The sequence below is a fragment of the Dermacentor variabilis genome, chromosome 1 (assembly GCF_050947875.1).
Source record: "Dermacentor variabilis isolate Ectoservices chromosome 1, ASM5094787v1, whole genome shotgun sequence".
Taxonomy (NCBI): domain Eukaryota; kingdom Metazoa; phylum Arthropoda; class Arachnida; order Ixodida; family Ixodidae; genus Dermacentor; species Dermacentor variabilis.
The window spans coordinates 147111047-147136696 of NC_134568.1; the positions used below are offsets into that span (position 1 = coordinate 147111047).

At 47.1% G+C, this 25650-nt stretch overlaps 1 protein-coding gene across 2 annotated transcripts in view; it reads right to left on the minus strand.

Annotated features, from left to right (window-relative positions):
* The window catches only part of LOC142586075 (GTPase-activating Rap/Ran-GAP domain-like protein 3), a 567772-nt gene extending 542654 nt beyond the window's left edge, over positions 1-25118 (minus strand). For both annotated transcript variants that reach the window (XM_075697347.1, XM_075697339.1), the window contains exon 1: positions 24809-25118. In XM_075697347.1, the coding sequence (XP_075553462.1) occupies positions 24809-25071 (263 nt within the window). In that variant the 5' untranslated portion in view covers positions 25072-25118. The remainder of the gene's footprint in view (positions 1-24808) is intronic.
* Positions 25119-25650: the final 532 nt, after the last annotated feature.

Genomic DNA, 25650 nt, shown 5'->3' on the forward strand with positions numbered 1-25650 from the left:
ACCGCGTGCCCCATGGAACACAATAACCTGCATTTAGTGCGCCCTGAAACAGAAGCCTTCGAAACGCGAAGGCGCCGGAGTTACGCGTGTAGGACTTTGGTTTCTGCTGGATCAACCCAGCTATCGGATACGCAGGGAAATCTTTGATGTAATGCGCTCTCAGGTGGATCGAACGTCGACTGAACTTTCTGCTTCCATATGAGCGACTGCTCTTTTCGGAACCCCTGCCTGATACTTCAGGTTTCTCCAACTACGTATCATTACTTATCATTACTCCCGCGAGAGCCTACGAACACCAAGATAGACGGAGGTACAGCTACCATAAAGAAAGAATAAAGAAGAATGCAGTCAAGTGACAGCTGCTTGGAGAACGGAACCACCGAGATCCCCGGTACGTATACTTAGGCAATGGGGGAAGAGAGGGGCGTTTTTTTTCAAAGCTTAAGACAACGGAACATAAGTTGTTACTGCTATCAGCAAGTGCTGTGAAATGCGCTTGCATACGCTGCGTTTTTCCACGAACAAAGAAATTTCGTCTCAGCGTGACGCAAAAAAAGAAAAACAGAAATAGGTAGCGACACTTACGACTGCTTACGTGTGTGAACGCAAAAAGCATTATAGTCGCTTTGGTGACATGTTTTCTTTTTTTTGCGTGTTGCTGGTCCGCACAAGCTCTCATCTGTTTTTTAACTGCGCCTCAGTAGGGCCAAATAAAAACGCCCCAAGCGTCTCAACGTGCTCACTTGCCCGCGAGGAATTGGACCACTCAGCGGCATTCAATTTGACACTAATGCTTTTTATTTTATACACTTATTTTATACACCTTCCACCCATTGCCTGCGTCGTCATGTGCCCAACGACGCACGTTTAGTCAGCCAGGTCAAGGCTAAGGTTAGGTTAACTAACCTCATCCTAACACACTCTGCATCTATTCCTAGCGTGTCGCACATTCTCAGGAAGCATTATAACTTACTGACACAGAGCGACCGTTTTAAACACATTTTCACGAAATCACCAAGAGTGGTCTATCATTGCTCTAGGAATCTGCGTAACCTAGTAACCTCTTCCAAGACTAAAGCGATTGCTCCTGCTGGTTGTCATCCCTGAAATTAGCCCCGTTGTAAAGTTTGTATACATATGACCAAATAAAAGACTGCTAAAAGTACAGCATCCAATTTTTCTGTTAAAATCAACGGCGACTTCACTTGCGACAGTACTAACATCTATCTGCTTGAATGTTCAGTGTGTCATATACAGTATATCGGTCAGACCGAAAGATCTTTTCGTATCAGATTCAACAACAACAAAGCACACGTTAACAGCTTGCCGCACCGTCCATTATCTAAACATGTTCGACTGCCAGGACATGCGTTTGACAGCATCAATGTACAATCAGGTTTCAAATCACACCATGATCGAGAAGTACGAGAATAGCTTCTCATTCATAAATTTAACGCGGTGTCATCCGGTATCAACGAGAGCGCAGGAAAAATGTCGTGTTTTTCTACCATATCTTGATGTGTATGTCATTGTACAGAATTTACCAAGCATGCCAAATCAATTTGTTCCTAATTTTGCCATGTCGCAATTGATATTATTCTGTAACTTCATGTACAATCATCGTGATACCATAAAGTTATTTCACACATATCATTTATCGTGCTTAAGTTATACTTACTGCTGCACTTTTTCCTTTTATTATTTGCAAGTGTACACGTGCATGTACTGCTGATTACGCCCACGTGCGCATGCCCATAAAAGCGGGTGCGCGCTTGTATCTGTGTTTATTCTGACGGAGGCCGTGCAACGGCCGAAATGTTCAAACCTTAGAAATGCAATTTTCGTAAGTGAGCGCCTTCGTTTCTCCAACTATATATATATATATATAATCATTATTATTGAAGCCACAAATCTTAATCACGCTTTCGAGATCACTAACGTGCTATCCGATCTCGGCTCTCGCTTCTCAAAGCTGTCATGTGCCGCATGCAATTGAAGTGCTACTCTTTGCTCTTGTTGAAAGACAGGTACCGGCGTCAACACATGTGCCTACCCCTACTAAAGAAATGCGCATGCAGAGGCCTCCGTATTATTTGTGTGGAAAAGACGTGAAATTCACGCGGGGTAGGCTTCACTGCTATACGAATTATATTACAAAAATTTGGAGCAGAAATTTGGCAGCAGAAGCCATAAACAGTGCTGCGTAAGTGCTCTGTGCCGCGCAAATGAGAAGTTCTTCGCAATATTCAGAGTCTAAGGTAATAAATTATTTAAATCCCCTTGCGTTATCTCTGAGACCACGCCTATCTTCGATTTCTATGTTTCTGTCTCTTCCTTTCTGAAGAGTACCCCTAGTGCAGGGTAGCAAACCGGAGGTTTTAACTCTGGGTAACCTCCCTGCTTTTCTCTCATTTGCATCTCTCTCTCTCTTCCGGTGGCAGTTTTATATATATATATATATATATATATATATATATATATATATATATATATATATATATATATATATATGTTTCCAGAACAAGTAATGATAATGGAGGGCTGCCATTCTGGCGCGAATGGTCTTGTATTTAACATGGCGTATATGTAAACGGATGTTCAGAGCCGCTATTCTGAGCCATAAAAGGATCTCTGGAAGCGTGAGTGCAAGGACTTCTTTCTTTTCATTTGTGTTTTTTTTTTTCTTTTTACGGTATGCTTTGAGTTGCGCAGCGTCGCATTGGGAACGGCTGGGAGTGACACTATGAAGAATGTGAAGCGCATTCCTGGGGTGCTGTTGGTAGATAGTTTTAGAGATCTCCTAAACAGTTCAAATTTTTCTCTTCTTGTTCTGCCAGTGTAAAAAGAAAAAATTCCGTACACTGTGGGGTTTGTGGTGGTGATGTATTGTAGCTACAGGTGGGTATAGCCTGGCGATCCAGGCCGGCTATTGCTTCCTCTGAGCGTCTATTTGATTGTGGAATATTCACCATCTGTCGAACGGTTCAGTGTCTCTTAGAAATGTGAGTAGAATTCGTGAAGGTTCGTTGTGGGCTATATAGCAGATCCTTGCGGAAGCACAGGCTGTTGGAGACACGCATGCGGGAGGCCTTTCTTTTCCAAGTTCTCAAGTAGAATCAATGTTATGCGAAGCATTCTGCAGACATCGTTTGGTCTTATGCAAAGCTTTACCAGATGTATCAGCGTGTTTGTGTAGGTGAAGAAATTGCGCGCGCGTAGGTGTGACGCAAGCACATGCCTCACAACACTATAGCAAGAAGACGACGACGGTGATGGCGTGACGACTGATCTTTTGTGCTCCGGCGAATAAACGTTACAAGCACGTACGTTACGACTTGGGCCGATCCAGATGGCGGTTCCGTCTAACAGGGCGCCTCAAAGTACGAGCAATCACGAGTGAAGAATGGGAGAAACTGGCCCGCTCTCACTTTTGCAAACAACTTGTTGATAAGCAGCACGGCGCACGCGATAGGCATTGACTATCACTCAAGCATTTGATTCCCAAGTCTGCGATCGAATGGAAGCTGGCACGTCGAGTAGTATGCGACGTGTCAAACGCGCCAGATAAGAGTTAGCTCGCGTTGGCACAAGAGAAGTACGCGAGCAATCGTCACTTAACAACAATTGAGAAAAATAATTCAAAGATAAAGATCCTGCCCTAATGGTTAAAGCATAGGGTTGTTATGGTGGTTAGCGAGCTTCGCCATATACTATGGGTCGCTAAAACTGTTTTTTTTTTTACTGGAAATTCCCAAACGATGCGAGACCTAAACCTATATATCGCGTGCCTAGCGCAGCACCAGTTACCTTTCATTCGCCAAAAGCCTCTTCCACATGGTGTGAACCTGCTTGAACTTTTCGCACTTGGAAATTCGCAGGTGTGGCAAATGGGCCAAAGGGGGCATTTGCCACACTTGCAATGATTTGCCCCACCATTTGACACACCAAACAATCCGCGTTGGCCCCGTCGTACGTTGCTCTTTTTTGGAGTTCGGCGTGGTCGACTTCTCTGCGAAAAACGAACATGCGGCGAGCATTGGGAACCAATCACAACGCGGATTGTCAGGCACGTCACTGTGGCCTGCGTACTTTATTTATTTATTTATTTTTTGATGAAGTAATGAACTCAAACACAAAAATTTCACGACAGTAGCTTTTAACTTGTTTTACTTTGTTTTTACTGACGCCAAGAATAATTCAGTCCTCCGCTAGGCACCCGCCAATGCGAAAATCGTATGTGCCGAGCTCGGTGCATGCATATGAAACGGCGATACAAAGTTCGAATTCGAGGAAATTGTATCTTCGAGAAACGAAATGTGTGGCATGGCCCTTTAATGTGCTCCTCGAGGCGCATATGCCTTCAGCAGTAAAGTCAACTTGTTATATTTTGTGCGCTCCTTTAAGTGTATGCGAGGCTTACCTTCTGCCTACCGGCACCTTTTTCCCTTCGTCATACATTCTGTGAGCATTGATGGAACGTTCATGAATTGCACTTTCTGAAGGAGCTCGCCACCACCGTTCGAAGCATTGGCTCACTGGCAGATGTCAGGTAGCTTACGCCTGCGTGCTCAAACTTGCTGTTTCTCTGAGTTATTCAGCTAATTAGCTGCATTGCTGCAATTACATGAATATGTCCTCCGCGGGGCCAATTATGAAGCTGTCGCGCCAATAGCTAGACTCGAAAAAGCGAAACCGCTCACTAATGAAGGGATTAAGCGGAGTCGGCTACGGAGGCGCATATTTGGCTCTAATGAGACGGGGCGCTTAAACACGTCGGTGCAGGCCCCACCGCTCGGCCAATCCGTCTCTGGTTGGGCACAGCAGGCAGGCGTTATATATGGAGGGGGCAAAACCTTCAGGTTAAGCCTGGCGCCCCACAGGAGGTCCAGGAGCGTCTGTCGCCCAGAAGCTTCGGCTGCCGTCTCTGCTGTCCGAAGGCAAACGCGGTGCCCTTGGAGACAAGCATCGCGAACGACTTGGCGCTGGAGGGAGCATCACCCGCCGCTTGGACTTGCGGCGATTGCGCTGCCCAATAGCTGGTGGAAAGCCGGCGCTCAGAATCGATTTCGCACGTTTACTTGCATGCTTGCGCACATTTTCACCACAGAGCTCGTCCGTGATATATTTGTTCCGTTTCGCTTACCGACAGGCGAAGATAAATAACGGAGCAAGTTGCTTGGTTTTGTGAAGCAACGATCTCTACCTTAGCATGTGTCACATCGTTCCTACGAATAGCGCGTACTGTGAGCAAACCCAAAGGCAGCAGCGCTGGGCTCGTGTTGTGGTAGATGGGTTCCCGACCTAGAGTAGTAATGGGCTTAAAAAATCAGGATATAGCAGCAGTGTCGGCTATTGAGAAGTGCTCTGGGTTGTACCAATGCCTCGGAAGTGGTCCATCTCATGACGAAGCTCAGAAAGACGAAGTTTGTCGGTGCTCACAATATCTATGGAGGGCGATGTGCGCTGTATACCACATGCCATAAAGAAAACTGGGACGAGTCAGTGCCTGACCTTATTTGCATACTTGACTTTCTACCTTAAACCTGAACTCATACGACTGTTATTTCACACATTTCAAACAATTGGCAAAACTGAAGTGCCGCACGCTCCACATCTGGTTCTTGCTGGCTCTGCAGGTTCCCTGACTCAACTCTTCCTGGCTTGTATGGCTATTCCTGCCAAATGCCTTCACTGAAGATTAAGCGTCGGGTCCCTTTGGCATTGCAATAGGCACAAAATACGTCCGTGTCATGGGCTGTCAGTCCCTAGAACGGAGGTAGGAAGATGCGCCCTGCTAAAACCAAATACACACACTAAGAGCGTCGATATACCACCCTTCACCAGTAGGGGACTAGAGTCTGCCAGTCAGCAGCTATCTTGTGGCATGCTTTTTATTTTAAAACATATATATGTATATATATGCGAGTGTGAAGAAATAGAGTAGCTTATATGTAAATATATGCACGGTCCCGCGCCTAGAGCTATCTCTGCAGCTGCAGCGTGATCGCTGCAGCTACAGTGTTTCATGGTTCTAAGTGATCGCTGCAGCCTGCAGCGATCACTTGGAAAAATATGAGCGGAAACGAGAGGCGCGCAGCAAAAACAAAAGAGCGCATTTATTCAGCAGCCAGTTTCAAAGTGTCCTTGACTGATCTCGCATAATAAAAATGGTGAGGAGGCCTGAGAATGAAGCTTGCACTTAGGCACAGACCGTAAAGGCTGTGAGAGGAGCTCGAGAGAAGCGGGCGGAAGTGATGGACTAATGGGGCTCCGAAGCGCACTCGGTATGCTCAAGCGGCAGCTCAAGTTGCACGGCGGGCCTCTGCTTTGAAGCAGTACCCACCGTGGAGAGAGAGCGCTAGGAGGTCTTGCGAGAGGAGCGTCCTCTCGAGCGTTGCAGCAGAGTAGCAGTAGTGTAGGAGAGCCGTAATGGGGAATGGCAGGTCCGGGCCAGCGTGGAGCCCTCCTAAAGAGGAATGACACGTAGCCGCGCCGAAGTTCTTCCGTCCACTCTACCTTGTGCTCGCTGTCCGCTGTGCTCCAAAAGAAGCGGCGCGGGATTCATAATCTCGTCTCAACGACTCTGGTGCATCGTTTGACGCCCCTGCTGTGACGTCTGGGCACGCACTTTGTGGAGCGATCGTCTGCTGCTTCGGTCTTGCGTTACGGCGTCGGGGCATTTTCACCTTTATTTCTTGCTTGCCTCCTAATTGCGCTGATATCATGTCAGCTTCCCCATCACAGGAGCGTCAGCCAAGCCGATAGTCTTTCCATTTGGTCAGACTTTTCATTTGCGCGAGATCGTCGTGCATTTAGTCAGCTTTTCTCGTGAACAGACAGGACGTCGAAGAGGTGTTGCCGGCGTGCAAAATAGTGCCGTGCGAAAGCAAGAAAGAAGACATATTGTTGTTACTGTCATGGGGCTACTAGTGCTAATCATGCTGCTTAAACTAGATGGAAAAATGCTCGTAGTAGAAGCAATAATTAATTGTATATAGTGGACAGTAGACACCTTTCAGTTGACGCTATAGCTGTCCTGCCATCACGATAGAGGTACCAAATAAAGAAAGGTAACAGAGTGAAGGAGCAAGAAAATTACAACGTAAGTGGTTATAGAGAAAGGGAAACAATGAGTACAAAAGCAACGTTTATTCGCAATTACAGAACCCAGGATACTCAAGCAAATGATTCGATCAGAAAAACAGGCAATAAAACGGGCAGTTCGGTATACCTCATGCCGTGTTGCTCCGTCCACAGGCTCTGAACTGGCGAGGCCAGCAGGCGATTCGGTATAATAATTTTGGCCTCAACTGACCAAACATGTGTCCACCGCTATGCGGCCCAAGGTTAGTCGGAGTGGTCGGCACGGTTTACGTGTAATATCTGTCTGAGTTTGCTTCTTTCTTATGAATAAAATACCTAATGAGCTATGGTTTCGGTAACACGCAGGATCGTGCTTTTGATAAGCGTACTTTGGAGCATTGCCCTTGTAACTACGTTATCATTTACTACTCCGATAAGGAATGTACAAATTGTGGAAATACTGTCGTGATTTGGAAAGCAAATAGTGCCAGGATGACAGTTACGTACAAAAGGTAGAGTCATAATAATAACAACGCGAATGATGTCAAAATTGGTTGAATTATTTTACATCGATGGATATGAGCGGGCGGGAGTGGCTAGTTCTGAATAGTTTTTTAAAAGTTGGCATTTTTAATTGCTCACTTCAAGTGGAGCAGAAAGGCCTTGGTTCCGGCTTCCATCACCATACCTGGACGAATTTTTGTTCGAGAACGAAGCTATTATTCCTTAGAAGGCCGTGTTTTCTTTCTTTCATTTTTTTTTCTTTTTTTTGTCTGGATAACAGTTTTCCTATTTCATGAAATTTCCTCCGCCTTCCTGATTACTACACAACTCATATGCAGAAAAACAGCAGGCGTAACTATATGCAGAGAGGAAGCAGCAAAGCAGTTCACTGCACCATGAAGGCCAAACATTTAGCTAGGCGCATTGCGTATGGCTTCTTGCGCAACATTGTCATATGGCTTCGAGTTCCCCGTTAAGAACTACACCGATAGATCAGCGTTTACAGCAGTATTAGTGGCAGATGTAGTGGAAATTTCCTACGTGTGAACGGTAACATTGAATATTAGCCATAGCACCTGAGCAGTCTCCGTGATGGTTCAGGCGATGCCGGTGAGTATGATTCGTTCCGTCGGCTTCTGTACCGAACTTTGATGTCCTCACGAAAGGATGTGTGAGTTCAAACCATGGCTATACCTACCACTGGAAGTTGCTACCGCTGGGCCAATAGTGCAGAGAGCTTCCATATTGCCTTCCTACGTTCTTTAGAGATTTGTCTGGCGCACTTCTGTGGATGAAGCTGATCGCCAGGATGTTTTTTCCATATGTTTAGCTCGATATTATTATTAAAATAGGCGCGATTTTGTCGAAAAATACGGAGCACGTGCTTATTTCAAGATTAAGAGAGATTCCTTAGACATGAACAGGATTCTGCCTGGCTGTAGTTGCATCTTTTTATTAGAAATTGACCTGATTATTGGGTATCCCGCCTTGTGAACCTCTCCTTTCACCTCTTGTGACCCAGTATGCGGATCAGTGCCTTCGCTGCCACTGGACTAGCTTTTTCACTTCCAAGAGAAGGACAGCAACAAAGACCTCTGGGTAGGAGGGGCTGCGAAAGACTCCGTCGATAGGCACAAGAGCGGAAGCGGCGTCGCTACGCGTGTCGCGGGAAATTCCATGACAGCGAGAAAACAATGAAGCGTAGCACCAAAGAGGCGCTTCGCCTTCGTCCAGCCATGCAAAAAAAAAAAAGAAGTACTTAAGCAAGCCGTAGCAATCTGACAACTCAGATTGCTGCGCAGGATTGAAAGGCATAAAAGCCAAATAGCCATGGACAGGCGCATTCTAGAACAAACTAGCACAAGGACGGAGATACACCGAGCGGGATACAGACCATCTTGCGGGGACGTACGAAGGGCCAAGAGAGGTGAGAATCACGATGCGAGCGCTACGCAATTTTCAGAGAAAGCCCGGACGTTGAAAAGTGGCCACATTTGCATAGGACGTGCTGATGTCCGCGCCAACAATGGACGCAGGTCATACAGGAACGGCGACTAAAGAGAATTTTTCGCGCAGGCTACGCTGCGGTAGAGGCAGTGCAGAACAGCTCCGCCCTGCTTTCAGACACCCCGCTGCATACGGATATCGTATTTGGGCCTACGACAACCCAAGAAGCACGCTCACGCTATTCGCGCCACCGGCGCTTTTCATTTTGGTGAACATAAATCAAAGGCTTAATATATTTCGGCATCTTTACAACTAGACCAAAAGAACAAAGAATTTTCAAGTGTGACTATGATAACACTCTCTGCTAGGTGTTATTTCACACGGAGAAAACACTGTGCGACGTAAACAAGTTCGTGGAGTCACCGCAGCGTTGACACACCGGAGGTGGCGTTCTGCCACTAAAAAAAATGAGGTCGTGGGTACGATTCCAGGTCGCTGTGGCCATATTCCGATGGAGCGAGGATACGAAAATACCACATAGTATTCGGCGCACGTTATAAAAAATAGAAGGTGGTCCATCTTATTCTAGAGCTTCCCACTGCGGCATGTATATTGTCGGCCACGTGCAATTTGGGGCACAGGAAAGACGGTCAACAAATCTGTGGCGCAGACCAGCAAACCCTCTCTTCACTTTTTCACGGAACCCCAATAGTTTTTCTATGTTCGACGTTATGGGGTGTAAACGGACCTTACAAAAAAAAAAAAGAACGCAGCACGTTGATCGCAAAGACCAAGATATGCGCAGAATTAAGACAGCTGGGAGCATAGTGATTAAGCGACGAACACGCGCACAAAGAAGGAAAGACGGGGGCGTCCGTGTCCGTCACTTAAGTGCTATGGTACGTATGTCAAACCAACTATCCCCATCTTCTTTCTCAGATAACCGTTCGATAAACGTATAAGAACATTTGGAGGTTGGCTAGCACCCTTGGTCACCATTCCACTGTACCTATCGACAAACAATATGTGCGAGTACTATAGCCAATCGCGAATGCTTTTACGCAGGGGTATATATTTGTGCTCGTGCCATATTCTCAATGTGCCATGCGCACTTCGCTCTAGAGAGTTTATCCGGTATCGAGCAGTCATTTTCCCAGTGCCGTATTATCTATCGTCACGTGCGGCAATCTTATTTTTTCATGGGATGGCATAACGGACTTTATCCGGCACGATGCCTGCCGCTGTATTGAAGGAATGTCGTTTCTAGTGCCCCTTATATGGATGCAGTTGGCATCATTGCGACGTCAAATTAAGACCACGTGCACCTCGGAAAGCCTCTATAGTCGCGTTCACTTAAGCCATTCGAGACAATGCGCGTGCATTGAGAGTGACATCCGCCTGTCGGTCGCTCTGGAATACCAGAAATTGACGCACATGACATCTGTACGCGAAGGTAATGCAGGCTTTGTCAGACCGGGGGCCGCACACACAAAACAGTCAGTTCGTAAATACGACTAGAATTTGGATGATGGATTCACTGTTAGCTTCCTCGCAGTCGAGGTTTGCCAACGGCGTTCGTATACAGACACGTTTTTTTTTTTTTTTTTGCGCAAGAGGGAGATAAAATAGATGAGAAAGCCAGGGAGGTTAACCGGAAGGTAGATATCCAGTTTGCTACCCTGCACTGGGGATGAGGTAAGGAGAGACAGAAAGATGTTTAAAAAAATGCACACGCGTGAAAATAGTGGGAGAGGGAAAAGAAAAAGAAAAGCTAGAAGCACATACACATATTGGCTTCATTAATACGTGTACTATATAGCTATATCTATATATATAGATATATATATATATATATATATATATATATATATATATATATATATTAATATATATATATATATATATGTTATATATATATATAACAAGTTCGCAACGCTTAGAAGTGCACTTGAGATAGGCTGGATGCTTGAGTCCTTCGGAAGACGCAATCACCAGAAAATAAATGTTTACGTATTCTGAGCTACTTAACTCATTTGACCTAGAACACTCGAATTTAAGCGTCATTTCCGTACTATCTCAGGTTTGCTTGGCTTTCTCAATAAATCGTGTATACGCGTTGCTCGGCAGAATATTTGTAAGATGCAGCGACCTACTGCTGGAACGACAGCGTTTCAGCGGCTTGTGTTAAATTATATTGCTTGCCGTAGATGTCTTCCAGTTATGCGAAAAACGCCCATACTGTTGTATTTAGTACTGGCGTACTGATACTAGGCCATCACGTAAGTAGCTCAAAGAGCCTTATTTATGAATTACTCGACCGTGTTCAGCCACGCTGTCAACAGACTGCATAAGTGAATATCTGTATATGTAAGCTTGTAATTAATGCTATCATGGTGTATTGAATCTTTTAGTTTGTCATTTTCTGTGTCAAAGTACCTCTCACGGCTGAAAAATTATTTTGAATTTTGGTTGTCGTTGTAAGCAGCGTGCCCCTAGATGTCTGCGTTTTCCCGCAACCGGAATGGTAGCTGTGGCTCCAGTAATGCGACGAAGATGCGACGTGCTCACGTTTGCGAACGTTTGTAGAGAGTCCTGCATGCGCGTCCTCTTGCGTACGCCGCTTTGCTAACTCTCGCCCAATTTTTATCTTTCAATTCCCTTTTTAACACACGCGTAAGGTAGGAAAGCGAATGCTCTTCGCATTTGGCCTCCATTGTCCTTGTTTTCAAACAATGGTACTTGCCCAATATTGGCGGCGAGGAGTTACGGAGTCGCCATCTAACGGAGGCGCCTCGCTGGCGTAGTATGAGGGATCACGCGGCGCGCTCCTCATAGGTTTTGCTGTCAGCGCTCACTGAAAACACCACGCGGGAGCTCTCCTGGACATTTCTGTAAATACTTTCGAAACGAGAGAAGTTGTTTACTGTCTAAATAATAATCTTGGGCAAACTGAAAGCACTCAATCGTTTACAGACGCTATCTCTTTACCGAATACGTACAGTGAACGCCACTACGCGCGGTCGCCGCGATGATGTCTCCCGAACCGGCTTCTTGCGTGAAAGGTAGGTAAACGCTGAGAGCCAACTATATGAAATATGTTCTTATAGTGTTTTTGTGTAACTAAATGGAGCGCAATAGAAGCCTCAATGCAGCGATCGCGCAGATTCGCAGCGACCGACTGCGCATCTGCATGCTTGTCCGCGCACTGTTTCGCTTTCGCCGCGTGCGCGTTCTCGCACCGTGCCATGAGCTTTAGGCCGCAGAATATGAGCATTTGACAGTATACAAGTAACCATTGTTGCGTGGGCGCAATCAGAGCTGTTCAAAAATAACTTCATTGTAGAGACTTCGACGCCCACGGGGACTGATGTGTCGTCGCGACGATTGAATCTTTTTTTTCTTGTAAATTCTTGGGCGTTTCAAGATTATTTCTCGAGTTGCGTATAAACGCGATAAACACTGTATGTTTATCGGTGTTCTCAGCGCGCGATTTCCAGCTGCTTCTTTTTTGTAATCCAGTGCATTAATTCATAACACAAACATGACCATATGCCATGGTTTTTTTAATGTGCTTCTTACCACTCCCTTTCCACTCCAGTGAACTTGCAAGTATCTATAGCATCGACAAGTTCATAGACCAAACCGTCATGATATTAGTCGGGCAGCGGACTCGGGCGAGCGTCTCAGAGCGCGTTTTCCGAACATCGCAGACCCGGCGCCGTAGGAGAAATCTTCCTCGCGTCTGTGGTTGCTGCATATCCGAGTTGTAGCCAATGACTGTTTGCCGGTTTTATGTTTCGCGAGCCAAGCTTCACGCAGCTTCTTGTCCTGCGGCTACGTGTGAATAAGGCTGACACCGGGCTCCGTTGCGTACGTCCGGCACTGCGGCACCGAGCGGTAGTCTACCATGTTACGCGCCTTCAAAGGCAGCCACTACCTATTGTAGTGCTTTCAAGCGCTGTAAAGGAGACACTCGAAGCGGGAAAATCTTGCCACTAAAAATGAGGGAACTCTCGTTTTCAGCTCGCTTCGGCGCTCCCGAAGCAGCCGACGCGGCCGCTACGTCCACGTGATCCCTAGCTTTTCGCCAGCTTTTCCAGTGGTGGAGCTCGCGGCCAATAGGGGGGATTCGACAAGGAGCAGGCGGTTCTGAGAGTGTTCTTGTTGAATAACATCATAAACCAAATTGAAATTTATAATATTAAAGGATGGGTGAGCACATTTTCCACTTCTTTGTCCTTGCTTGTTCTTCCTCTTTGGTAGTTCACCTTTGAAATATGTGAAAGTTCTAAAATACCATTCGGGTGCACTTTATACATGTGAAGATTTACCAAAAAATTAATACAGAACGTTCGGGAAATTTTCATTGTGTCAATTTTGATGTTTATTCTACGCTTATGCGGTTAAGAAGTACAGCCGGGACCAAACATTTGTGGACCACTAACGGGCCGCGAAAAATCGACTTTGTACGCAGGCCCTTATATCCAAAAACTGACAGATGCACTAGACGTACGACGATCGGACCATCAAGTGCAGGCTGCACTTTTCAGTTCCAGGCGATAAGCTAAGAGCGCGGGTTTTCCATGGATCACGTGGCGTCAGCACATTTGTGAAGCAGGCAGAAATATCATTAATTGTTTTTGTCTTTCGAGAGGCATGGGCTACATTTTGGCTTGAGCACTTCTTGGTGAGCTGAATGAAGCGAAGTAATACTGGCGTTTGGGTCAGACACGAAGAGCGTAGGCGGAAAGGCTGAGTATTCGTCAGACATTCAGCTATACATTGGCCTGTGCCGACGTACCTGCTGCATAGCGCAGATTCACCAGCTCGGCAGAGTGTGGCCCGCTGCTGGCAGACCTGACAGGCCCTGTAAGCCTTTTCGTGAAACAGCCATTCGCCGAAGCAGCTCCGTCGTCCACCAGTATAGCGTGAGAATGGGCCCAGCGCTCCTTCTGGAGAGGCAATATGAGTGTTGATATTTCGCTGAGCGTCATGTTGTTACAACGAGAAAATATGCTGCAAATAACGTACATCAAGAATTACAAAAACAGTTCTATGGTTTCTAACGATTTTGCCCGTCATATGCAGTACATTTCTCAGCGTAGTGTCATCGGAAGAAAGCAAGGGGCAGTTATACCCACAATGAAATTGACGCTCGAAAGCGTCGAGAGCGACACATATATGTAACAAATAGAAGGTGTTCATTCCTTCCTGTGCTTCCAAAAGTCGAGCTTCTGTGTTTCGTTCCTTTTGCATGCACGGCGCGCACGCACGCCCCTCAGCCTGCATGTCTCTGCTCTCAACGCCTGGACAAGTAAACGGAGCCCACTAATTCATCTTTACAGCTGGCACAGGTGATCGACATATCATTTCTCACCGTCATCTATCGCCGTTGGCCATACGACCTTCTCATCGCTTCTCACCGTTGTTCCAAGACAAATCAGATTAAAAGCCAGATTCTGGAGCTCAAACTGGATTGGCCTCATCGCTCTCTCGATCTGCAGTGCAAGAAATTGGCGTCACGTTTATAGTTGAAGCCTACATTACCAACTGAAACTTCCAAGAGCTCTGCTGACAGCAACCCGCGAGTCCGTGGAAGCACGTCGCGTTCTGCACAAATTCTGGCGAAAGTTCTGGTTCCTGCGCGCGTCTTCCGCATACGAGCGCGACGCATATGCCAGTGCTGTCTCGGTCGGCACACTTACGTGCGTGCGAGGGCTTGCACGGCTCTTATCGAGCCCCCTCACCCCCCCTTCTCCCTTTTCTTGCTTTCACAACTCGCGCGCCTTTTGCAGCTTGGTGGAATATTGCGCATCGGCTTCGAAGGCTGTGCGCCTCGCACTTTTGCTCCTCGGTGCCGGCGATGGGGCGCCACTCGAGCCCTCTTTCTATACTCGCCGCGTCCGCCGAGGCGGGGGTTAAATTCCCTGCGGCAGTTTTTCTTTTTGTGGCGCAAGAAGCAGAAGGACAGTGGAGGCGACCAAGGGCGTTGAGCCACTGACGACTGTTCGTGGTATACCGGTAGACACCGGCACTGTAAACTGAGACGCGGCGCTCCGGAGTACTTGAAGCGGCCGCACTTTGCGCGTTGGTGCACTGCTCCACGCGACGCGTGGACACAAGACTGGAGGATGCCAGAGCGCGCCCCGCCTTCAGCAAGATGAGAAGCGCTGCCAGAGAGCGATGGTGGAATTGATTGAATGCGTGGGGAGGGGGATTACAGAGGCCAGCCGTAGGTGCCACTGACCGAGCACCGGTCGCGCTCCCGAGCAAAGTAATTTCAGGTTCACTCGATCACGGTCACGACACACGCTTGATGCCCGCGGAAGGGCTGCAAAGATGCGACCCATCCCTAAATCCGAGGTGTTTGCTTGAGTCCGCTGAAGTGAATAATACGATGCGCATAATCGATACGCAGTAAATCACATATGTATTTTGCTGCAATAATGCTAGAAACAATAAATCCTGCGTGACATCGAGGGAGACAGAGCTAACGTGCTTGAAGAAACTCTATAATGTAGTGCTCGAACTAGCAGAAATATGGTCGATTTTCCTCTCGTACGCCTTCTTGGTAGGGGCGATGACGAGTACGAGGTATAGAGAAATTAATGACAACTTGATTTATTATCTGTCCCAGTGCATGGAAGGGCGCCTCTACAGCCAGAACTGCGCGGTAAAATAAATTCTGTTTTTGAACGCTTTGAACGTATTACCGTACCATTACCGCCTTCAGCAAGCGTCGTGGGTGTGCTCTTCTTGCATACATTTGGTTACTACATTTGTCAGCAGATTATATATAATATGAGTGCGATATATGGCGTAATAACATGCATCTACGGCACACACTGTCTAATGAACTTCAGTGAAACAGACACCGAAAAGTGCCCCACAACAATGATGGTCCAACTGCACTACCCTGTTTCGATGCGAGAATATATATATATATATATATACATATATGTATAGCTACGAAACTAATGAATGGACAATTTCTAATTTTAGAATATGCTGCAGAGTCATTCTTCTAAAGGTAATTTCTATCCAATCTGCCCCTCTCTTGAAGAGTGGCATGTAACGGAACAATTTTACGCCGCCAAACCTCTCTGCTTTCAGATCTCTGCTTTTAAATAAAGAGCTCTCTCTCTCTCTCTCTCTCTCTCTCTGTTCAATGTATGCACGAAGTCACTAGAGCAGAACTACGTTCCTTGACGACAACCGGATGTTACGACAGCTTCCTAACGCAGTACTGTATATTTATGTGCCCCAAGTCACGCGTGTATGGTTTGTCCTTTCGTTCTTGTTTTACAGCGAAGTTGTTAAGCGGAGCTATACAACGCTTAGTGTGAGGTTGCGGCAACGTGTGGCCGCGTCATCGGTATGGAGAACAGCCAGAAACGCAACCTGCGACGCAGCCCCGAAGCAGCCGTATGACCGGCCTGTCGGAGGGTGCAGCCGGACGCCGGCGTCGGTGTAACGAGCGCAGCATACGGGAACATTGTGTCGGACACAGCGGATAATATAGAAGTATTAAGCTCAGATACCGTGAATGGTATGCAATGTCTTCAGTTCCGTCGTTTAGGACCCCACCTCTTATACTTCTGAGTAGCGTGAAAATTCCCTTAAACAGCTTCTTTCTTTGATGCACCAGTTGCTCGGATTTGCATGCACCTGAAAATTTTTTAAAAATTTTTATTTAGCTTCGTCTTCCTTGCCCTTTCATAGAGCAGTGCAACCAACTATGCTCAATTGTAGGTAATATTCCCACCTCATCTCTCCACTTTGTCTAGCCACAGCTGGCAACCATAGCTTGGAACTATAGCTTTTGTCGGCTTTTTCGCTTTTTTGTGCTTGTTTGTTCTCTCTACTTCTAAGCAATACTGAACAGTTACACGTAACTGATAGCCTGTGAGCCTGCTCAGCGAAAGGAATCCCCGTTTCCTGAATAAAAGGCTGATTATTGTGAGTTCGCGACGCAAGTATTTGATATGCATGCACCATGAGAAGTCATTGCTTCGAAGTAAAGCCCCTTGACGCAATATGTAAGCTTGCTGAGACTGAACCGAGAAAGCATTTTACACCGAAATATTGAGACAGACTCCGCTAGAAAAGCTTCGTCGTTATACAGAAAAGAAAAAAGAAACTTCAAAAGAAAAGAGCGGCAATGGTTTTCTGCGGAAGATCTATTCAATTGTTGTCGCAGATTTTGCTGCAAGAACGCGAAGTGATCGGCGTTTGTGTCTCTTTCAGCCGATGTCCCTACCATTCACTACAGCCACGCGTGTCAGTGCGTCGCACTTGGCCGTTAACATACGCGCACATTGTGACGACAATATTCCAGATGCGGAACGTTGCAGACAATGCATGTATGGCGACCATGCGCTTCTCGTCGGCGACAAGGCGGGGTACCTCCGATAACACCTTCGGCGCACAGAAGTGCTCGCTAAAAACAAGTGGCGCTTTAGTTGATTCGCGAGGCACACGGCATAAGTGGACACATGCAGCTGCGAGAGGACTCGTCGCGGCGTCTACGCGGCGACTGGTCCCGCTGCGAAGTGCCCTCGGGCCAACCGGTGGAAACACGGTTGCGGCAAACAAAACCGGCGGCAGCTGCGAGGCTCCGTATAGGCAGAACCGGCCGTGTCTGAACAATTTGATGAACCGAGCATTGTCCCGTGCAAAATGCACAGCGGTGAATTTGCCTCGCTCTGAAGCAGTTGTGGGCCGCTTGAGAGAGAACAATGTGATTTAATCTATGCGCAAGAAGTTGAGAACAAAGTGCTTGTTAATATTTATTTCGTACGCGCTCATCCCCTCGCCCCTCTTCTTCTTTATTGAGTCTCTTACATTGGAGACGTAGGCCAATTATATCGGTTGCCTCTACAAAGTCTGTATGATAAAATGCCTTTGATTCTTTAAAGCGCGGTATGTATACAGTGAGCCTCTCATCTACGTGAGCGAAGACAGGACTAGTGCGCAAGGAATACCAGATAAGGTGTATTGCAAAGTGGGAAATGTAGGCTTCCTAGTACTGCTGGTGTAAACAAATCCAGGACGCAGATGGTGAGCGTCAGGCAAGATGAGATGGAGAGCAGAAAGTTGCCTTACAATGTTGCAAAATGAGAGATATCTCTGACGAGTGCTTCTGTGCGCTAAAATACAAATTATTTAGAAAAATTTCGATTGCAGCTCGTGAGAACCGCTAGCGTTCTCTATTGATTATCATACTGTCTTTATTTCCTTTCACAGGCGTCAGTGCTACGAGTCTCACAAATGTCCATTAAAAGGCGTCTGCGTTTTCTTTCGCTTGCGTTTGTTCATTGGCTTCGTTCTGCCTGCCATCTGCACAGTGAGTGCAGTTGGTAACACACCTATGAAAAGATGGATTGGCTAGAAAACAACCAGCTCTTGGATACGAACGAAACTACACCTGATCTGTAGCCAACACCATTTCGTGTCTTTTGTGTTGCAAGCCAAATCAAGGCCTGCGAACACGACAGCTTTCGGCAAGCCAGTACACGGCACCGTCAATCCTCAGGCGTGACGTCACAAACATGCGGCAGCGTCAACGCCTGCACGCTGAGTGCCGTGCTGTAGGCACGGCAGATGGTCGTTCCCATCGCCTGAGAGGCGCGCATAAGGATCATGGAGTAATTAGCGCAAAGTCCTGTACAAGTTCTAGTGGCGTGGGCTCAGGCCAAAGGAAGCAAGCAGCGAAAGCTTCCATGAGCTCTCTGCCTACCAACATGCTCCAAAGCTGTGAGTGCCTGCTAACCAGTCAGGCGCCTGTCTTTTCTTCTTTACGCGCCGTGCAGAGCCGGCAGAAGGTGCTTGATCAAAATGAAAATTGGGGCATAGGAGGTGCTGCACGTTTCGGAATTGCTTACCATGGCATCGATGACTTGTATTCTCGCAACGGACATGCCTGCTTTAGCAAACCATATTAAAGACATCCTGCAAGAACGATGAAAGCATTTACCTAATACTATGCACACTCGATGCAAAAACTTGAAATATATATATATCTCTCTCTTTCTTTTTGCTTTGTTAACTGTATATTTGTAAATTAAGCTCGGTATCGTTTAGTGTTCTTTATTATGACTTTTTCTGAAGTTAAATTATCAAGTAACAAAACGGGTTCCAACATTTCTATTGACCAATCAAAGTGAGCAGCAACCACCTTGTCCGCTACACAACTAATACGGATGTCACACGGCGAATGTTTGAACTCAATCGGGCCCGGCCGCGATAAAATTTCTCGACCGTGATTGGCTTATTTTGGCAGCTTGCGTAATGGAGAAAATAGCGATCTATAATTTCGATCCCCATAGGGCTCGATCGCGAGCGAAATTACACCGTGTGACAGCCGCATAAAATAGAGTCAACCTCTCCGTTTTAAATAAACACTTCTCCTCTCCGCTATGTCGCTCGGGAACATGTAAGTTTCATGAACATGTAAAATAAGTAAGTTTCACAACGAAAAAAAAAAAAGACTTTTTCTTCGGGCCACTTTGTTAGTCAATTGTATCCGGTGGAATACGTTAAGAGAAATCGCAACGGAATGCAACAAAACGGTAACGCGAGCAGGGAGAGGGGACAGCTGAGATTTGAATGAACATATCCTAGGTTCATAGCGTGAATATTTCCTAGCATGTTAGAAAGCCGTCGGCGTTAATATGGCACACAAATTTTATTTATTTTCGCCTCTCGTGTTTTAATCAACGCTGCCACACCACCGTTAGTGTCGCGGGAATCGGCCTCTTGAAGCGAAGGATGAGATCAGATTGCGAGAGTAGAACGTCGAAAATAATTGTTAGGAAACAGATATGCAAGCCATAATGGTAAATATGCATGGTGATCATTTGTTAAGTTTTACGGAATTTTTAAAGATAGCCTGTGGCAGATATCATAATTTTCGTCCTTTAGCTGGATTATTCGAACAGGCGGGAATTATTAGCACAAGAAATCGTAACAAATTTTCTACGAATTAACAAAATTTATCTACTTAACTTTCTAATTAATTACTTTGTAATAAGTTACGGCACATATTTAAATTTATTTATTGTAGCAGGTGAGTTCGCAAAGCGTATCCACTTGAATTTAATTTCCAGGATGACACCACTTTCGAGATATTTTAAAAATGTGGAACGAAATACATGAGCCTTGCAGTTTTGTGGTTCAATGAATAAAATGACGTTTTGTTAAAAAGATAAGTGGAACAACGGTGCATATTTAGGGCAATGCTATATGTGCAGCAAGAGTTACCAAATCACCGGGCTATATTCTGTGATTCAAAAGCAGCGCTGCAATCACTCTTATCAGCTCTGTACCGCAGCCCACATGCACAATTAGTAGCAGAGTTACGATTACGCTACCATCAAGTGGTGGAGTGGTGGACGGAGGCCACGGCATTGTGTTTCAGTGGCTACCCGAGTACTGTAATATTGCTGGCAATGACAGTGCCGACAAAACTGCCGGAGAGGCACATTGTGAAGGTGGAAGCACCTCGATACCGTTGTCGAGAACGGATGCAGCATGGCATCTCAGCGGTCTTGCCAATATTATTACCCTAAGGAAATGGAACACGCCGGAGTTCATCAACAGGCGCCTATACCATGCCATGGACCTGCATATGGCATTAAAACTTTTACCTGGTTATAACCGACGGGAAGAAACGCGGCTGTGCCGCTTGCGAGTAGGAGTTTCTTTCACAAACCCCTACTCATTCCTAATTAGAATGACGCACAGTCCCAACTGCAACACATGTGGTATCGAAGAAACGACCAAACATCTCCGGTGTGACTGCCCCCCAAAAGAGATGAGAGGGCACTTAGACGACCGGCCTTTCACAGAGGAGATCTTGGGCCCGTGGCCTCGTGCGTCTGCTATGCGCAAGGCCACAAAGGTGCTGGTGCGTTTCTTGAAGTGCCTGCATGACCGCCTGTGACTGACTCAGTGGTGCACACTTGTGCGTGTAACAGTGCAAAATGTGAACTCTTCTCTTTCAATCCCCTTTCCCCCTTCCCCAGTGCAGGGTAGCCTACCGGGCTCAGCATGGTTAACCTCCCTGCCTTTCCGTTATGACTCCCCCCCCCCCCCTCTCTCTCTCTCTAGGGCAAGTTTGATGACACATATCTCCAAACTGGCGTCATTCGGGAAATTCATTACAAGTGAATACATCTTGCGAACTCACCGGCTACAATTCGTAAATTGTAATATGTGTCGTAAAATAATTATTTCAAAAGATAATTGGTGTATTTTTGCTAATTAATTGAATATGTGTTTCGATTTCTCGTGCAAGTAGTGTCCGCGTCTCAGAATAATCCACTCGAGGACTAGAATTACGTTATCCATAACAGTCTATATTTAAAAATTCCACACAACCAACAAATGATCGCCCTCTAAAATAGTTTGATTGAGGGCTTGAGATGCTTCACCTTTAGGTGTTTTCTATGCCTTATAAAGGTGCATCGAAGACTGGGTCGATCAAGTAACATTCTCGGTCATTGATATTTGTATAAAGAGAAGGACGCAAAAGAATTAAAAATATCTACCTGAAACATACTGTCACGCATGTTTACTAATTTAAGTTGTTTTCCTCGGGTGCGCTTGGCGTAACGTGTATCTTTAATGCACCGAGTCAACCTAATAATATTAATTGTAAGACAGGACAACTAAGTAAGTCAGGAAAACCCGGCAGGTGCTAGGTGCAGAAAAGCACCTCCCACTGTGCGCCCCGCGGCTATCCAATGCATGCACAAGGTATCCCACCGCTTAAAGAAGGCGGCAAGCAAGTATGGTGTCCATGCTCTTTCAGCACCGCGAAAGCTCACAAAGTTGTGTCGTTTGCTGAACAGCGTGGCTAAAGAAAACACCAGCACCGAAAGACATGCCACCGGCTTTGTAGATTACAAGGTCGCTGGGCTTTACAAGGTCACAAAATGCTACACGCCAGACGGGTAGACGCATAAACGACCGCCTCATGTCAGAGCACTCTAGCCGCAGCTGGACACTTGGCTGACCATGACCGAAAATGCTCGCTGTGTTTTGATAACGCACGTGCGCTAAAACGGCTTAGCAGGGAGATTATTGATAGCAAAATTTTCGAAGCTTTATTCTATTAATAGAGCTGCTGACAAATGCACAAGCACGCTGTCTCTGGCAGTCACAAGGAAATAAGTTTCATATCTGGATATAAGCCTTCCAATCGATGATTTGCTTGTCGTCAGTGGCTTTCATTCCTTGCTGGCTTGTTAGGTACATTCGCTAGCGCATTTTTCTTCGCAGTTGTTCGTGCATACGTCGGCACCCCTTGAATGTATCTTACATATAAAAATTCTTCAGTTGAAGCAATGGCGTTCTGTGCTCTCCCATCTCTGTTCCGCTGACAATTCCTTTTTTCACGTTAGAGACAATGTGGCAATAAAAGCTACAGCACCAACTAGCTCCACTCTATTTAGTCAGGCTACATATATATACAGCCACTCACTTCGGAGAGAAATAGAGTGGCTGATATCGTTTACGTCTCTGGTTATACAAAAAAGGGGCATTCTTGCCATGTTGTAAAGGGAAAAGCTAAACACATGTTTTGCAACTTAGCGCGAAGTGAAGTCGACAGTCTGAGTAGAGAATTTAGGCCGACGAGAAAGAATGGAGATCGAAAGGAAGGATGTCTAAGCAAATAAAAAAAAAGACCTGGCCAAGATGCCACCTGATGCTTTTGGCCCCAGCCACACAATTAAATATGATAAATTCTAGGGTGTTGCGTATCAAAACCACGACCTGATTATGAGGCACGCCTTAGTGGGGTGTACACCGGATTAATTTTGACCACCTGAGGCGCGTTAAAGTGTACGTAAATCTAAGTACACGAGCAATTTTGCAAACCCCCTACCCCTCCTTCCCATCGGAATGCGTTCAATGCGGCCGGGCTCGAACCCGTGACCTCAGCAACGCAACACCACTGTCACTGAGCTAGCGTGACTGGTCGAGCCTCACATGGAGATGCGACGAGCCACATACCACACGTATCTTGAAGTTGATGGCCATGCGCACAAACCTTCGTTTCTCGGTGTCGGCGCAGGGCGGATGTTTCCTCCGATATTCCCACGTGTTGCAGATCAGGCTCCTTCACTATCGTCATGGAACGATATCAATACATGCGTTGCAGTTTGGCTTTAAAGTCGAGAAGGGAACCTAGTGAAGAACGTGTTCCTCGCTGTAGTGTTCCTACTGGCAGTCAGTTAACCGCCCCGTGCCGGCGCCGTACTGCTGCAAAATTCTTAAGACGTGGGTTGTTCATCTCACAAGAAGATCCATGCCACCGTTCACATTGCGATTGCCTCACATCCGCAACGCTAATCGAAAGCACTGTTTGCTTTGTACAATCAAAGGAGAACCACGGCGTTGCATGCGATCTCATATTCTGCATTTTCCTATTCAAAATGGAGAGGCAGAGAACAGCGCCCTTTTACCGTATACGCCGGCGCTGTGCAGTTCGCACGACAGCGGTGCCTCATCTTTTCCTCTTCGCTGCACTTCGGTCAGACCGAGCGCCACGCTCCGATTGCATTTTTCGGTTATATGGCAGTGGTGCGGAAGCTGTCCCTCTTTAACGCTCGGACTATACTTTTTTTTTCCTTTCACACTGACCGACAGAAAACTTCCCTTTCAAGAGAAGGCGCAACTCCCTAAACGAGATCTCAGGAAGCTTGCGAGATGGTGGCTAGGCGTTAAGCTCGCAGGTCAACAGTGGACGTTCCTGCGATAGCTTGGATGTCGAGTTTTAAAACGAATAACAGCTGCTTTTAACTCATCCTTAGACGCTGAAGGCGCGCGTGAACGTATGAAGCTTGTGAAAAGAGCCGCGTGGGTCCCTTCAACTTGATTTCGCTCTCTGTATCTGCGCTTGCGTACGAACTAGCGAAAGATATGCGAACAGACAAACACTCGCTGGCAGTGTCTTGGTCAGACGACTCTGATATCACTTGCATATACGCTTTCCTTCCAAGTCATACACAGTACATTTGTGTCGACTTTGAAGAAACGAGTGACCACCTCAAGGTACGTACAGCCGAGCATTTGATGTTCGCATCACTCTCGATCGATTCGCTGCACCGGTGTTTACTTCAACTCTGGGAAATGTCGGCTCCCTTAGTGCGCTGGAGGCAATACCTTGAAAAACAAAACCTCCGCAGTGACTTTCGCACTAAAGAAGAGAGCGCGCCTGGCGCCATTAATGTTATTTGGTTATATCGCTTCTGATCTGTCGCTAAAGTACGGTGAATGAATTCCTTATGATAACACTTACTTCATAGTTATAACGCATAAATTCAACGCGGCGTCTGTTAGAAACGCAAGCTCACGCCCTCCGTGTACCCATGCGTATGGTAACAGGTATTGTACTAGGGTAATCAAACCAAAACAGAACCATTATTATCTCTAACACTGACCGTTCTCATTTGTCTAGCTAATAATCATTACTAACACATGCACTTAATTGTTTCCATTATTACAACCAGTGAGCAGGTGGATGACATCCCGCCCATGGCTAGTGCAAACGACGCTCATGCGGCTGCCTGTAACAAAACAAACACTGAGACGACATGAAAAAAAAAAGTTCTTGGCGTTTACGGAATGAAAGTTAGATGACAGTCATAAATTAGTAGATGTGCCTGGACGGTACGACGCTACTTTGAAACAGGTGCTGTAGGCGGAAGCAACGGGAGCCTGCTTGCGAAAGTAGCCAAGTGTGGCCACTGCCTTCAAGATCTCTCACCTGCCGAAGTCGAAGTTGAGTGGAACGGAGTTGACGAGGCGCAGGGGCTCCTTGAGCATGTTGTTGAGCGAAAAGCCGCCGTGGCGCGGCTTCTTACTTTGGCGGCGCACGTGCGCGGTGAACACGCGCCGCAGCCGGCTCTCCTTGTTGGCGCTGTCTGGAGCATCGTGGGACGAGCACGGCGCGGCGCCCATGATTTCTTCGCGCTGCAGCTCGGCCAGGTCCAGCGCTGAACCACCGGCGCCCTGGTAGCGACGCAGCATCGCCGCGGCTCACGCGATTGCCTACCGCGACTGAACCCGGGCTAGAAACCAACCCGCCCCCTCCCACCCCCACCCCCCCTCTATTGGTGCTAGCCCCCTGGGCGCAAAGTCTAGCGAAAGCTTCCCCACGCTTAGGTGTTTCTGAAGCGCACGCTCAGCCGAGGCGCGCCACTCGGCCCACGGCCGCGCACGTCGAGGACTACAGTCGCACGGCGCGCGGGTACGCCGTCTGCGCGTTTCGAAAAGTGACGCGTAGACGCGCCGCCCGTCACGTGCGCCTGGCGTCACGTACCCGCCCCCGCCTCCCGGCGCCGCGGCGCATGCGCATCCCGCGACAAAACGCTCCGGGATGGGCGGCATCGGCCCTCCCCCGCTTCCTCGCCGCCAGCGGCAGAAATGTTTCCGACGCTGCTCTCCACTGGACTCTCCGAAGCTTTTGCACCGCGCGGTGCGAAAGCACGAGGTTGCCACCGCTGCTACGCGCAAGCGTGGCTGGGCGCATTACTAACGGCGGCTCACGCGTTTTTCTGGCTTTTACGTGGACGCCACACTTGCATATGCGTAAATACAGCCAGATGT